Source organism: Equus quagga, chromosome 18 (assembly GCF_021613505.1).
Source record: "Equus quagga isolate Etosha38 chromosome 18, UCLA_HA_Equagga_1.0, whole genome shotgun sequence".
Classification (NCBI taxonomy): domain Eukaryota; kingdom Metazoa; phylum Chordata; class Mammalia; order Perissodactyla; family Equidae; genus Equus; species Equus quagga.
The window spans coordinates 46,487,726-46,502,067 of NC_060284.1; the positions used below are offsets into that span (position 1 = coordinate 46,487,726).

General features: G+C 40.4%; 1 protein-coding gene across 4 annotated transcripts in view; it reads left to right on the top strand.

The window, feature by feature from the left end:
* The window catches only part of SLC22A15 (solute carrier family 22 member 15), a 74,514-nt gene that overhangs the window by 9,401 nt on the left and 50,771 nt on the right, over positions 1-14,342 (top strand). For all 4 annotated transcript variants that reach the window (XR_006885955.1, XR_006885953.1, XR_006885954.1 and 1 more), the window contains exon 2: positions 4,575-4,787. Coding sequence is in view for 1 of the 4 variants with exons in the window: in XM_046645031.1 (XP_046500987.1) it covers positions 4,575-4,787 (213 nt within the window). In the remaining 3 variants the exon portion in view is untranslated. The remainder of the gene's footprint in view (positions 1-4,574; positions 4,788-14,342) is intronic.

Consider the following 14,342-nt stretch of genomic DNA (forward strand, 5'->3'; position numbering starts at 1 on the left):
AAAAAAAACAAAAAGACATCAGTGTGGTCTAGAGTGGTTCATTGAAGGCTTCAGAAAGAGGGCTGAGCTTGAGCTGAACTTTGAAGCTTGGGTTTAGAGAGAAATAGGAAAGTCATTTCAGGTGGAAAACGTAAAATTGGAAAAAGGGTAGAAGAGGGAATAACCTATACCCTTGCTACAAAAAATGTGGCCCAGACCACAGCGTTGACCTCACTGGAGCTTGTTAAAAGTGCAGAATCTCAGATCCCACTCCAGCCAACAGAGTTAGACTCTGCACATTAATGTTTAGGAAGCACTGACATACTGTTTGTATGGTGCTGTACAATTTACTCTTGGCTGTAGCAACATCCTCTTTGGCCCGAGAATAGGTTAGCTAGATATGAATGAATTAGATCAAGATGGACTGCTAGTGTGCAGTCCCACTGGAAGAAAACATGAAGTTTAGAGAGGTTTTGATTTGCTGAAAGTTTACAGGGCTGAGGTTCAGACTCAGGTATACAGATTCCATGTGCTTTTCACAGGACCAATGAAAAGTCGTGTCTGGGGAACTGATTGGGCTCATACAGAAAGCTTGAAAGCGGATTCGGTAGCAATTGGGCCATGTGGTGGGGGTCTGGAGGGCTGGGGCGCTGATTGTTTATGCATTAATGTGTTTGACTGGAGGAGTCATGGGGAGACTGATCTGCTGGCGTCATGTGGGTGGATTAGAGTTGGGGGAGCAATAGGACTTAGAGACACCAGTTATTCCGGGCATAATAACTAAACTTTTTAAACACAAAAAATGGGTAGTATCAGTAAGTCACTCAAGAAATACTTAGTGAATACTCACTTTGTGCTGGGCACTGTGCGTTTGGTCCTGCCTTTATGAGATGGTCTTGCTCCTGTAATACTTTTGGTTGAGTCACTTAGGAAATTGAGTACTGAGTGCGTAAAAGACAAACAGTAATAACAACAATAAAATCATGTTTCATTTTTTTCTCTGAACAAAGCTCTGGCCCCAAAGTTAGCTGACTCCCAGTCTCATCCTGGTTTTGCAAGGTTACATGCAACCTTGAACAATTCACTTCATCGCTCTGGAGCCCATTTTTCCTACTTACAACATCAGCGTCATGCTTGCCATGACTTCACAGCACAAGATGTTGTGATGAGATAATTTATGGGAGACTTCTGGTTTCCTGAGTATTGTAAAAGCTTATAATGCTGTTAGTATAAAATTACTTTTAAAATCTTCACTTTTTGAAACTTTTAGAATTTCAGTCCCTTAGTGCCTTTTAGTCACTTTTCTAATTATAATTACATTGAAAGGGGGGGGAAATCCAGCCATCTGTGGCACTTGTTCTTCTTCCCTGGAGGTAGTGCTGGAGAAGATAATGATTTATTGGAGATGTTGTCGGTCCCACTGCGAAGGAGAGTGGATGGTGGTTTCTCATTGCGGCTTTAAGGCCCATCTGCTGATGGGTGCGATTCATTAGACAAGATGTGGGTGAATGTGTGCGTGGGAGCTGTAGAGTAAGAGCAGAGAGAAGACTGAGAGGATGTTTGTACTTTGGGGGAGAGAAGCAGGATGTGAGGTCTGTGACACTGCCACAGTCGAGGAAGGCAAACTGAGGAAACCCACTGCTATAGTCCATGTGTAGCTGGCGCATCCCTGTGACTAGATAAGGGCTAAACCATCTTGACTTCATGTGACGCGTGTATGTGGGTCTGGTGTAGAGGACGTACCAGTAATCTGTATGCAGAGTTTGGGCATCACCTCTTTTACCTCCTCCTCATGGTGCCCTTTCCTAGCGTTTATCATGCAGTATTGTAGCTGCCTGCCTACTCCGTCTCCCTTACCGTCAGCAGAATCACGCATGAGCATGTGTATCAGAGAAGACAAAACGGCTGACTCTGTTTTCTGGAGGTGGGCACTGCATGCATGTTTCCGACCCTTTTGGTGACATAAAGCCATGGCCCTGTGTGTTCAGTTAGATCCCTGCCGGGGGTGTGTGTGTGTGTGTGTGTGCACGTGCGCACATAGGGTGGCAATGGAAACGTGGTATGGGGTGGGAGGAGGGCAGAGAAGATGAGAAAGGTGGGAAATCCTTCTTCAGCTTACACATTGCTGGGACCAACACTCATGAATACAGATACTACTGATTCGCCAGGTTTCCCTGCTCGCTGCTTCGGAAGTGTGCGTAACTGCACCACCGCTTTGTGTTTGAACTGCTCTCTACACGTTTTAGTTTGTGCCAAGGTTGCTAGCCTCCACAATAAAACACGCCTCTGATGATAGAACACTTTGGAGCATTTCTTCTTTTAACTACAACATTGCTTATCTTAGAACAATCTAGATAATGATATAATGTGTTAATGTATTTTCAACAAGCACTTAGAACAGTGTCTGGCACATGGTTAGCATTAGTGTTTACTGTTATTCGTATTCCATCCTGGTCATTTATTCATTCATTCACTCACTGAGTGTGTGATAGCATATATCTAGGCCCTGAGGGATTTGCTTTGGAAGCCCAGAGGTGAATCAGACATAGATCCTGCTCTCAGGGAGAGTATATTCCAATAGGGAAAAAAAGACAGGCAAACACATAAATACAATGCAATGAAGAAGATGATATGAGCTCTAAGAAAAGTCTAGATGGAGTTTTGGGGGCTGAGCAGAAGCAGGAGAGGGTTTCTGGAGGGTTGGAGAGGAAAGCAAGGTAGGAGGAGGTGGCATCTGAGTTGCATCTTGGAGGACTGGAAAGGTTGAGATGTTCACAGCAGGAGAAAGTGCTTTCCAGGTGAAGTGAATGGTAAGAACAAAAGCAGAAAAGAGCATATTTAGAAAATGTAACTAGTTTGCTTTGCCAGAATAAAGGCTGTGTGTTTACCAGAACATGTGTTTTTGTCATCTTCTGAGTTCCCTTGCCCCATTTTTTTTTAATTTCTTTACCTGTGAATTAAATTTCAGCAGATTGTAATCAGGAAGGGCAGTTACTAAAACGGGCACAAGTGGCTTTGTAATTATAGCTGCTGCTAAATGTGTGATCTGTCTATTCTTGTAATTATTAAGGTTTTTATATTTATAAGCTGATTGCCTCCTGTTCTAAGACTTCCTTAATAGTATGCAAATAGGGGTCAGGAAGCAATATAAATCTAGAAACATGTTTCCCTTTGCATTTTACAGTAAGTCATCGGCACAGACTGACCCATGGCAGCTTTGTACATCTCGAGAGGCCACAGTCATTCCACTCAAAATAGATTGGGGCTGCCTTATATCCTCGCAACCTTAGCGAGAGTGGAAAAATCACATCTTGGGTTTTACATTAGCTTTCTGTTATGACACACACAATGTCATGACTTCTTTTCTCTTTCCTTGACAGTAATTCCGTCATCTACTTGTGATAAATTACTCTGCCTTTGGCGCTTTACTTTATCCACTTAACAGCTGAATATGCCCCTACGGAATGGTGTGGAAGGAGCTGGGAGGTCCCTGAGGAATGGAGATAAAGCTCTTGGGGAGTCTCTCCACCTTTTTGTGCCTCAGTCAACACATCCATCCAGTGGGGGTGCTACTTTGTGTTTTTTAAACACTTACTCTGCTTAGAGGTATTTTAAAACATCAAGTTCTCAGTTAATAGGGATAGTTTGTTGGAATAAAATTGTCTCACTATGGAGCAGACTAATTCTGTATTTTCTTAGTATATTTTAAGCTTGAAATAATCATCCAACAGTGAGAGCTAATATAAATGGAAATCCATAGTGTAAAAAGGCTGCATCAGGCTCAATAGCTTATAAACCCAATTGTGAATAGCTCTAAAGCCCAGAAGAGTCAGTGACAAATGGCATGTGTGCTCAATAAATGTTTCTTGAATGAATGAATGAACTAGTTTTTCTTTAAAGGGACTGCTATGTTTAGATTAAACAATGATTGTAGCTAAAGGTTATAAAGTGAATATCTATACCTGGAATTTTGCATTTCTTTAAATCTTACTAAAAGTTGTATACTATATTTTAAAATAGTACCTACTTAAATACATATTATACTTACCTGCTTTAATAAAATTCTCTATTTTTATATAGAGAGAGAGCATACACACACACACACACACACACACACACACACACGTGCTGCTTTCCAAGACATTTAACTATGCCGTAAAAAATCTTCTTGTTTAGATCGTAAATCCAAAGTCAAGAAATTCCTGTTCCCTGGTGACTCCTTATCTGAACTGAGGGTACAGAATTGAGGAAAAATAGCTGGAATATTAATCTTTAAATCAGAGCCAGTCATGTGCCCATGCTCCCTGCCCACCCAGTGTTGGACCCTCCACGTGCAGCATCCTCAGCATCAGACATATCTCAAACGCAGAAGGAGAACCCCCGGAAAAAGCGTAGGTGCTTTACAAGTGGGATTTCTGATGGCTCTGTTCGAAGTAGATCTTCAAGCTTCCTTTTAATGTTTTCCTACTTTGTTTTTGATGTGTCTTATTTCTGTGCCTCACAAAAACCCAAAAGCAAGAAACTGATCTTTCAAGGTTTGTAAGCTTACTAATTGCGTTTCTAACATATGTGGTTTTGTGCATTTGCCCTTTCAGCTCTACGTGGCCACAGAGGCCATCCTCATTGCACTGGTTGGGGCTACTCCATCGTACCACTGGGACCTGGCAGAGCTCCTGCCGAATCAAAGCCACGGCAACCGGTCAGGTGGTGATGACCAGGCCCTCAGGGACTGGCTGCTGACAGCCAATGGCAGCGAGATCCACAAGCACGTGCACTTCAACAGCAGCTTCACCTCCATCGCCTCTGAGGTAACACCGGGAGCAGTGAGCAGTGGAACAGAGATCAGGCCATCTGGTCACTAAATGAACATTTCTCCTTGTGCAAGTGGAAGCACTTGTTCATCTTGTTGATTTAAGTTTCACAACACTTCAAATAACTTTCCAGTAAATTTAAGAGTTAAAGGAGAATATCCTATGAAAATGTTTTCTCCTTTCTACAAATGGGAGAAGCGTGAATCTTACTAGTTAGATGAAATCCAACTAGTTAGGTGAAATAAGATATAAACCCCAAAAGAGCAGCATTTTGATTATAGCGTCCTTTTAAAAAGTCAGTTGAAACTTTTAAATCTTTTTCTTATATACACAAAAATTAGCAGAATGAAGAGAGAGACATGTAATGACCCATCTGTAACACCCACAGTTCGTGTTGAAGTCCAGTCTTGTGTGTAGACCGCATGGGGCACCTTGACTGTATAACATCAAATACAAATGGTACCACCAGTGGGCGGGAAGCCTTACTTTCAAGGGGCTTTGCTGACCAAGAAGGTTCTGGTAAGGATAAAACCTTCTGAGCCAGCCAGAGGTGAATAAGCTGAGGATAGAGTGTGGTGCACGGAAATGCGGGGGTCAGAGGGCAGGGCTCATGCGCAATAGAATGCACCTGCACTGGTTGCTGAAATGTTGAAATACCCTGTGCCCTTTGCCTGCCCCCCACAAGCTGTCCATTTGTCCACAGCCTCCCTGGCCCAGCCCTTGGCCCCTGCTATCTAGGGACTATAGGGTTAATGCCTGGTGCAGCAGGGGACCTCCAGGACCCTTTCTAGCTGTCAGTTCTGACTGCCATGCTTGTCAGCTCTCCTAAAATCTGGCTGCTCCCCTGAAGGGACATCACAGTGCCTGCCAGATGCCCTGCCTGCATCTCCAGTCCACCCTCCTCCCTGTGTGTGTGTGTGTGTGTGTGTGTGTGTGTCTGCACCATGGCATCCGTCAGCCTTACCTGTTGTTGACCATTTTGATTCTCACCCTTTGGGTGGTCATACTAAAAATGGAAGAGATGTGCTGAAGGTCCTTCCTTAGGAGGGTCCCATTTGAAGGAATAATTGCTGGATTAACTCTTCGAGCTACTACCTAAGTGGCGTTTCTATGACAACAATCGAGTCATGTCACCTCTCACTCAAAAACCTCCAGGGATTCTGCCACGGCACACAGAAAACAATAAGACCCTACGGGTTACACTCAGGGCCCTTCACCCTCCACAGCTTGGTCTTGGGTGTACTTTTCCAGCCCCATTCTGCGCTTCTCTATGCCTCCTCTGTTTCCCACACATGCCCTGAGCCCTCAGCCCACACCTGTTCAGGAACGCCCTGACCACTCACCCTCACCTCTACCTGGTGAAATCCTAATGTACCCTCTCCCACACGCTGTCATCTTCCCTGTGACGTCTTTCCCAGCCCACGCCCCAGCAGAAGTATGTGCACATTTGTTTCCACTCTAGTAACATTTTGTTTGCACTGTGGTACACACTGAAGTTTGTGGTTCCCCTCCAGCCATTTTTTTTAAGTCCTTTGTGGTCAGAAACCATGTTTTGGTCATCTTTGCATTTCCATGGCTCTAGCAACAACAACTACTACCACCGCTACTAGCCTACTAAAATAACCAGTAGTATTGTGGAATAATGACTATATGCCGGGCATTGAGATACTTTATAGTCCTTATCTCATTTAACCCTCAAAAGCATTATCTCCCCCATTTTACAGATGAAGAAATTGACACTTCCTGAGGTCAGGATTAGTTAATAAGAGCTACGGTTTGAACCCAAATTTGTCTTAGAAGCCTGTGCTCTTGATTACTGTACTCTTTAGGAGCCTATCCAATCTCTTAGTTATCCATCCCTTAGTTCTTTTTTTTTTTTTAAGGAAAGATTAGCCCTGAGCTAACATCTGCTGCCAATCCTCTGTTTGCTGAGGAAGATTGGCCCTGAGCTAACATCTCTGCCCATCTTCCTCTGTTTTATATGTGGGACGCCCACCACAGCATGACTTGATAAGTGGTGTGTAGGTCTGTGCCTGGGATCCACACCAGTGAACCCCAGGCCGCCAAAGCAGAGAGCATGAACTTAACTGCTGCGCCACCGGGCCATCCTCTCTCTTAGTTCTTTTTGATAAGTAACAAAAGCCAGAGAACTTAAAAAATGTTTCTATTTGGAAATAATTTCAAACTGACAGAAATTTCAAGAGTAATACAAAGAATACCCTTGTATCCTTTAGTTTCAGCTGTCGTTAGTATTTTATCTCATTGGCATTACTATCTTGCTCTCAATTTTGTTTCTACGCCCTTTGAAATTTACATATACTGATGTTCTTTTATGCCCAAATCCTTCAGTGTGTATTTCCTGAAAATAAGGGCATTCTCTTACATAACCAGAGTACAGTTATCAAGTTCAAGAAATTTAACATTGATACTATAGTTTTATCTAATCTACCATCATACCCAATGTTGTCACTTGACCCAGTGATGATACAATTGGTGCCCCTTCCTGTACTGAATGCATTTCAGGATCGCATATTACATTTGCTTCTCATGACTCTTTAGTATCTTTTCCCCTTCATTCTTTCTTTTTCTTTTATGACATCGATACTTTTGAAGAATACATAGTCCCTTTTTAAAAATAAGAATATTCTTCATTTTGGGTCTGTGTGATGATTCCTCATTCAGGTTATGCATCCACAGTCAGAAGAGTACGTAAGTAACATTGTGTCCTTCTTAGGGGATCACATCTAGAGACACAGTATCCTTCTGCTCCTTTTTGGTGATGTTGATTTTGATCCTCCATTTCAGGTATTGCCTGATTTCTTCCCTGTACAGTTAGTATTTTTTTTCATTTCAAAGAGTAAATAATCTATGAAGAATCACTGAAGATTATTCAAATTTACTATTCCTCATCAGAACACCACCGCCTCCAATGTAGCGTCCTTTGATGATTCGTTTGTAAACCAAGCTAAAACTATGATGGTTGCAAAATGATGATTTCTTTTTTTTTGAGGAAGATTAGCCCTCAGCTAACATCTGCTGCCAATCTCCTCTTTTTGCTGAGGAAGACTGGCCCTGAGCTAACATCCGTGCCCATTTTCCTCTACTTTATGTTTTGGATGCCTGCCACAGCATGGCTTGGCAAGTGGTGTGTAGGTCTGCATCCAGCATCTGCACCAACGAACCCTGGGCCACTGAAGCAGAATGTGCAAACTTAACTACTGTGCCACCAGGCTGGCCCCAATGATTTCTTAACTTTAGCACATCCTCCATTTTGCCAGTTAGCTTTCTGCTTTCCTTTTTTTTCCCTTTTGAGGGTAATTGACATATAGCATTATATTAGTTTCAGGTGTAAAACATAATGATTTGATTTTTATATACATTGAGAAATGATAAGCACAATAAGTCTGGTTAACATCCGACACCATACGTAGTGACAAAATTTTTTTTCTTGTGTAAGAACTTTTAAGCTCTACTCTCTTAGCAACTTTCAAATATGCAGTACAGTATTGCTAACTATAGTCCCCATGCTGTGCGTTGCATCCCAGGGACTTAATTTATCTTATAACTGAAAGTTGGTGCCTTTTGACCTCCTTCACCCGTTTCACCTACCCCTCTCCCTGCAAGCCTCTGGCAACTACAATGTCTGTTCTCTGCATCTATGAGCTGGGTTTTTTGCTGTTGGTGTTTCTTTTAGATTCCATGGCATTCTGCTTTCTGCTGTAAGCAAGACCCCTTTCTGTCTGTCTGTCTGCCTGCCTGCCATCCATCTGTTTACCTACCTACCTATGTATCTATCATTAGTAAATACTCATGGATTCCTATTCTTCTCAGTTATTTATAATTTGTTACAGCCTTTAATTATTTTGGTGCTCAAATTATCCCCAGTTTACCAGTGGGAACCTCTTCAAGCTGGCTCTTGTGTCCTTTTGTGTTTTAATTAAAGTTTTTATTTTGAAATAATTGTAGATTTACTTGCAAGAAATAATATAGAGAAATTCCATGAACCCTTTACCCAGTTTCTCCCAATGGTAGCATCTTGCAAAAATGCGATGTGATATCACAGCCGTGATAATGACTGATATGGCTAAGACACAGAACATTTCCGTCACCACAAGAATCCCTCATGTTGCCTTTTGATAGCCGCATCCGCTTCCCTCCGTCCTCAGCCCTGGCCAGAATCCCTGGAAACACTTATCTGTTTTCCTATACTTTGATTTTTGTCATTTTAAGAATGTTATAAAAATGGGATCATATTTATGTGACATTTTGGGATTGGCTTTTTTCACTCAGCCAGAGTTCTCAGCAGATTCATCTAGGTTTAGTTATGTTACCTTAGTTATACAGTAAGTCCTGGAATTGGGTCGATCGATTCCTCTCACTTTATTCTTTGTCAAAATTGTTTTAACTATTTTATTTTTTTTTTAAAGATTTTATCTTTCCTATTTTCTCCCCAAAGCCCCCCAGTACGCGGTTGTATATATTTTAGTTGTGGATCCTCCCAGTTGTGGCATGTGGGACGCTGCCTCAGCATGGCCCGATGAGCAGTGCCATGTCTGCACACAGGATTTGAACCGGCGAAGCCCTGGGCCACCGAAGCAGAGTGCGTGAACTTAACCACTCGGCCATGGGGCCTGCCCCTGTTTTAGCTATTTTAGTTTCTTTGGCTTTCCATATAAATTTTATGATAGTTTTTTCTATATCAGCAAAAACTATTTTTGGGATTTTGATAGGAGTTGCGTTAAACCTGTATATCGTTTTGAGGAGAAGTGACATCTTTACTCTGTTGCATCTTCCAACATAAACACTATGTGTTATTTAGAGATTCTTTGATTTCATCGTTTTGTAGTCTTTAGCATGTAAGTTATGTACATGTTTTGTTAGATTTACACCTGAATATTTCATTTTTTTGACTGATTATAAATGGTATTGTATTTAAAATTTTAGTATCCACATGTTCATTGCTACTAGGTAGAAATAGAGTTGATTTTTACATTTTAATCTTGTAGCCTGTGACCTTGCTGAACTCACTTATTAATTCTAGGGATTTTTTGAAGATTCTTTGGGATTTTCTAGATAATCATGTTGAAAATAGGGATGGTGTTATTTCTCCCTTTCCAAACTATGTGCCTTTTATTTTGTTTTGTTGCTGTGTTTTCCAGCTAGAACTTCCAGCACTATGCTGAGTAGATGGTGAGAACTGACATCCATGCCTCATTTCTAGTCTGAGGGGGAAAACTTCAGTCTTCATCATTAAGTATACTGTTAGCTGTAGGTTTTTTTTTCTTTAAAGATTGACATCTGCACTAACATCTGTTGCCAGTCTTTTTTTTTTTTCTCCTTCTTCTCCCCAAAGGCCCCAGTACATAGTTGTATATTCTAGTTGTGAGTGCCTCTGGTTGTGCTGTGTGGGACACTGCCTCAGCATGGCCTGATGAGCAGTGCCATGTCCATGCCCAGGATCTGAACGGCAAAATCCTGGGCCACCAAAGTGGAGTGCACGAACTTAACCACTCGGCCGTGGGGCTGGCCCCCAGCTGTAGCTTTTTATAGATGTTGTTTATTAAGTGGAGGAAGTCCACCCATTCCAGTTTTTTTTTTTTTGAGTTTTTAATCATGTATGTGATTGAATTTTGTCAAATACATCAGTTCGCAATTTTCTACATCAATTGCAATGATCATTTGATTTTTCTTCTTTGCCTTCTAGTATGCTGGATTACACTGATTAGTTTTAAACTGTTGAACCAACCTTGCATTTCTGGATGGCATATAATTCTTGTTATATATTGCTGAATTCTATTTGCTAATATTGTTTTAAGGATTTTTGCTTCTGTACTCATGAGAGATATTGGTCTGTAGTTTTCTTTTTTTTGTACTCTGTCTGGTCTTGGTATTAGGGTAATACTAGCCTTATAAAGCTTTTAATTTTATAAAAATTAGAGGTGTTCCCTTCTTCTGTGTTTTCTGGAAGTGATTGTGTAGAACTGATGTTAGTTCTTTAAACATTTGGTAGAATTCTCCAGTGAAATCATCTGGGCCTGTAGATTTCTTTTTTGGGAGTTTTAAAATTATGTATTCAATTTCCTTAAAAATTATAGGGCTATTTAAATGATCTATTTTGTTTTGTGAGTTGTGGCAGTTTGTGCTTTCCAAAAAATTGTTCCATTTCCTCTAAGTTGTCGAGTTTATGTGTGTGGAATTGTTCATTTTATCTTATTATCCTTTTGATGTCTGTGGTGTCTGAAATAATAGTCCCTTTTTTATTACCTGATATTGGCAATTTGTGTCTTCTCTTGTTTAATTGCTTGTCAGTCATGATAGAGGCTTGTCAATTGTATTGATCTTTTTAAAGAATCAGCATTTTGTTTCATTGATTTTTTTCTCTACTGTTTTTCTATTTTCAATTTTATTGATTTTTGCTCTTATCTTTATTATTTCCTTCCTTCTGCTTCCTGTTGGATTTCTTTTTCTTTTTTAGGTTCTAGAGGTGGTAGCTTAGATTATTGATAAGTCTTCCTCTTTGCAAATAATAAGCCTTTACTGCTGTACATTTTCCTCTCAGGACTGCTTTAGCTGTGTTCCACAAATTTTCATTTTTATTTAGCTCAACGTGTTTTTTTTTTCTCCCTGAGACTCCCTCTTTGACTCAATGATTATTTAGAAGTGTGTTGTTTAGTTTCCGAGTGTTTGGAGATTGTCTTGTTGCCTTTCTGTTTTTGATTTCTAGTTTGAGTCCATTGTGGTCAGAGGACACTGTGTGATTTCAATTCTTTTAAATTTGTTGAGGATTCTTTTATGGCCCAGGATGTGGTCTCTCTTGGTATATGTTCCACTGGCACTTGAACCAAATGTATATTCTGCTGCCATTGGATGGAGTGTTCTATAAATATCGTTTAGGTCCTGTTGATTCATGGTGTTGTTGAGTTTTTGTGTATCCTTGCTGATTTTCTGTCTAGTTGTTCTATAGATTGTTGAGAGGAATGTTTATGCCTTCAATTATAGTTGTAGATTTGTTGATTTCTTCTTTCTCTACTATCAGTTTTTCCTTCATATATTTTATAGCTCTCTTGTTTGGTGTATACATATTTATGATTGCTCTGTCTTCCTAGTGGATTGACCTTTTTATCATTTTGTAATGTCCCTCTCTGTCTCTGATAATTTTCTTTGTTCTGATACGTCCTTTATTTGATATTAATATAGCTACTCCTGCTTTCTTCGATTAGTATTAGCATGCTATGCATTTTTTTCCTCCTTTTACTTTCAACTTGCCTATATCATTGCATGTTAAGTCAGTTTCTTGTAGACAGCATATAATTATGTCAAGTTTTGTAATCCACACTGTTGATATCTGTATTTGTGTGTTTAGATAATTTACATTTAATGCAATTATTTATATGTTAGGGCTTCCCTCTTTGATTTTATTTTGTTGTTGTTGTTCTCTCTATTTTTTGTTTTTCTCTTTTTTTCCCCTGCCTTCCTGTAGGTTACTTGAACATTTTTTAGAATTCAGTTTTTACTTATGGTGTTTTGAAGTGTATCTCTTTGTATAGGTTTTTAGTGATTGCTCTTGTGTATATAACTTATCACAGCCCACTGATGTTGTCAAATCACCAGTCGAGTGACGTACAGAAACTCTGCCTCGCTTTACATCCCTTTGTCCTCCTCTATTTATAATATAATTGTCTTAAATATTTTTCTACATGTTTTTAGAACCACATTTCACAGGGCTATAATTTTTGCTTCAACCCTCAAACATAATTTAGAAAACTCAAAGATGGGAAGGAAAGTCTGTTGTATTTACTCAATTTTTTTCTTGCAGTGTTCTTCCTTCCCTCCTGGTTTTCCAAGATCGCTTCTTTGATGTTTTCTTTCTTTTTAGAGAACTTTGATTAGCCATTGTTTTAGGGTAGTTCTGATGGCGAGAGGATTCTCCTAGTTTTCCTTCATCTGAGCATATCCTGATTTCCTCTTCATCCTTTGTTTTCACTGGCTGTAAAGTTCTTGGTGAACAGTTCCTTTCCTTCAGCATTTGCAAACTCCTGTGCCACTTCCTTCTGTCCTCCATGGTTTCTCATGAAAAATATGGTGTTATTTGAATTTTTTTTTTTCCTATAGGGAAGGCATCATTTCTCTTTTGCTACTTTCAAGATTTAAAAAATTTTTTCAGTTTTTAGAAGTTAGGCTATTAGGTTTCCTGGTGTGGATTTCTTCCGGTTTATCCTGTTTGGGATTTACTGAGCTTCTTGGATCTGTAGGTTTATGTCTCTTGACAAATTGGGAAATTTTCATCTATTATTTATTTAGGTACTTTTGTTTTTAGCCCGCCCTTCTTTCTCCTGTCCTTCCAGAACTACAGTGACAGGAGTATTGGTTTTTTTGCTGTAGCCCTCCAGATCCCTGAGGCTTCGTTCATTTTTTCCCGTCTGTTTTATCTTTGTTATAGATTGGGTATTTCCTGTTGTTCTATTTTAAAGTTTACTGATTCTCTGCTCTGTCCCCTCTATTCTGCTGTTGAACCCATTCATTATATTTTTCAGTTCTAAAATTTCCATTTTGTCCTTTTTTGTATATTCTCTTTCTTTGCTGAGACTTTCTGAGTTTTTCTATTTTGTCATCTGTTTCAAGCGTGTTTGTAAGTGCTCACTGAAGCATGGTTATGACGGCAGCCTCAAAATCTTTGTCAGATATTTCTAACATCTCTATCATCTTGGTGATTGTCTGTTTTCCTTCTCCTTTGAGATTTTCCTGAATTTTGGTATGACAGATTATTTTTGTTTGAAACCAGAAGTTTGAGGGATTATGTTAAGCGATTCTAGGTCTTATTTAAAGCTTCTGTCTAGCTGGCTTTCTGTGACACTGCTCTGGCACAGGAATTGGGGAGGGGTGCCTCGTTACTACCAGTTGGTGGTGGAAATCCAGTCTCCCCACATGGTCTCCACTGACACTGGTAGAAGTGGTGGTGTTTGTGTATGTGGCATTCTCCATTGCTGTTTGGCAAGAGCAAAAGTGCTGGCTTCCTACTTGTCTTTTTCTGATACCACCCAAGTGGGGTGGGGTGGGGTGACTCTTTACTGTCTGGCCAGGGGAGAAGCCTAAGTTCCCCACTTAGCCTTTGCTGGTGTGAGTGGGGTTGGAGCCACAGTTATTTTTGAGGAAACAATGGGCTGGAATAAAGAAATTATCATCTAAAAGTTTTCAGTCTTCCTGGTCTGCTCCTCTCTTGGGCTTTTGGCTAGAGGGAACAGGCTTTGTTGGGGCTTTTTTTGTCACTCCTCTTAGGATTTCTGGGCTGCTGGCTTCTCCAGCACCCAGTCCTGGGGTATGTGAGGCGAAGAGAAACCCAGGAAACTCACCTCGTGTCATTCCTTTGGTGCCAGGGTCCCTAGCTGGTCTTCTCTCAACCTTTCAGAGTTTTCTTATGTTTGTTTAATATATATTGTCCAGGGTTTTTAGAAAGTCATAGTAAGAGAAATAGGGAGAAGTACACTACTCCATCTTCCTGGAGCTGAAAGTCCTCCTGTGTCCTTTTGACGTGCCCATCTTTTTTTTTTGAAC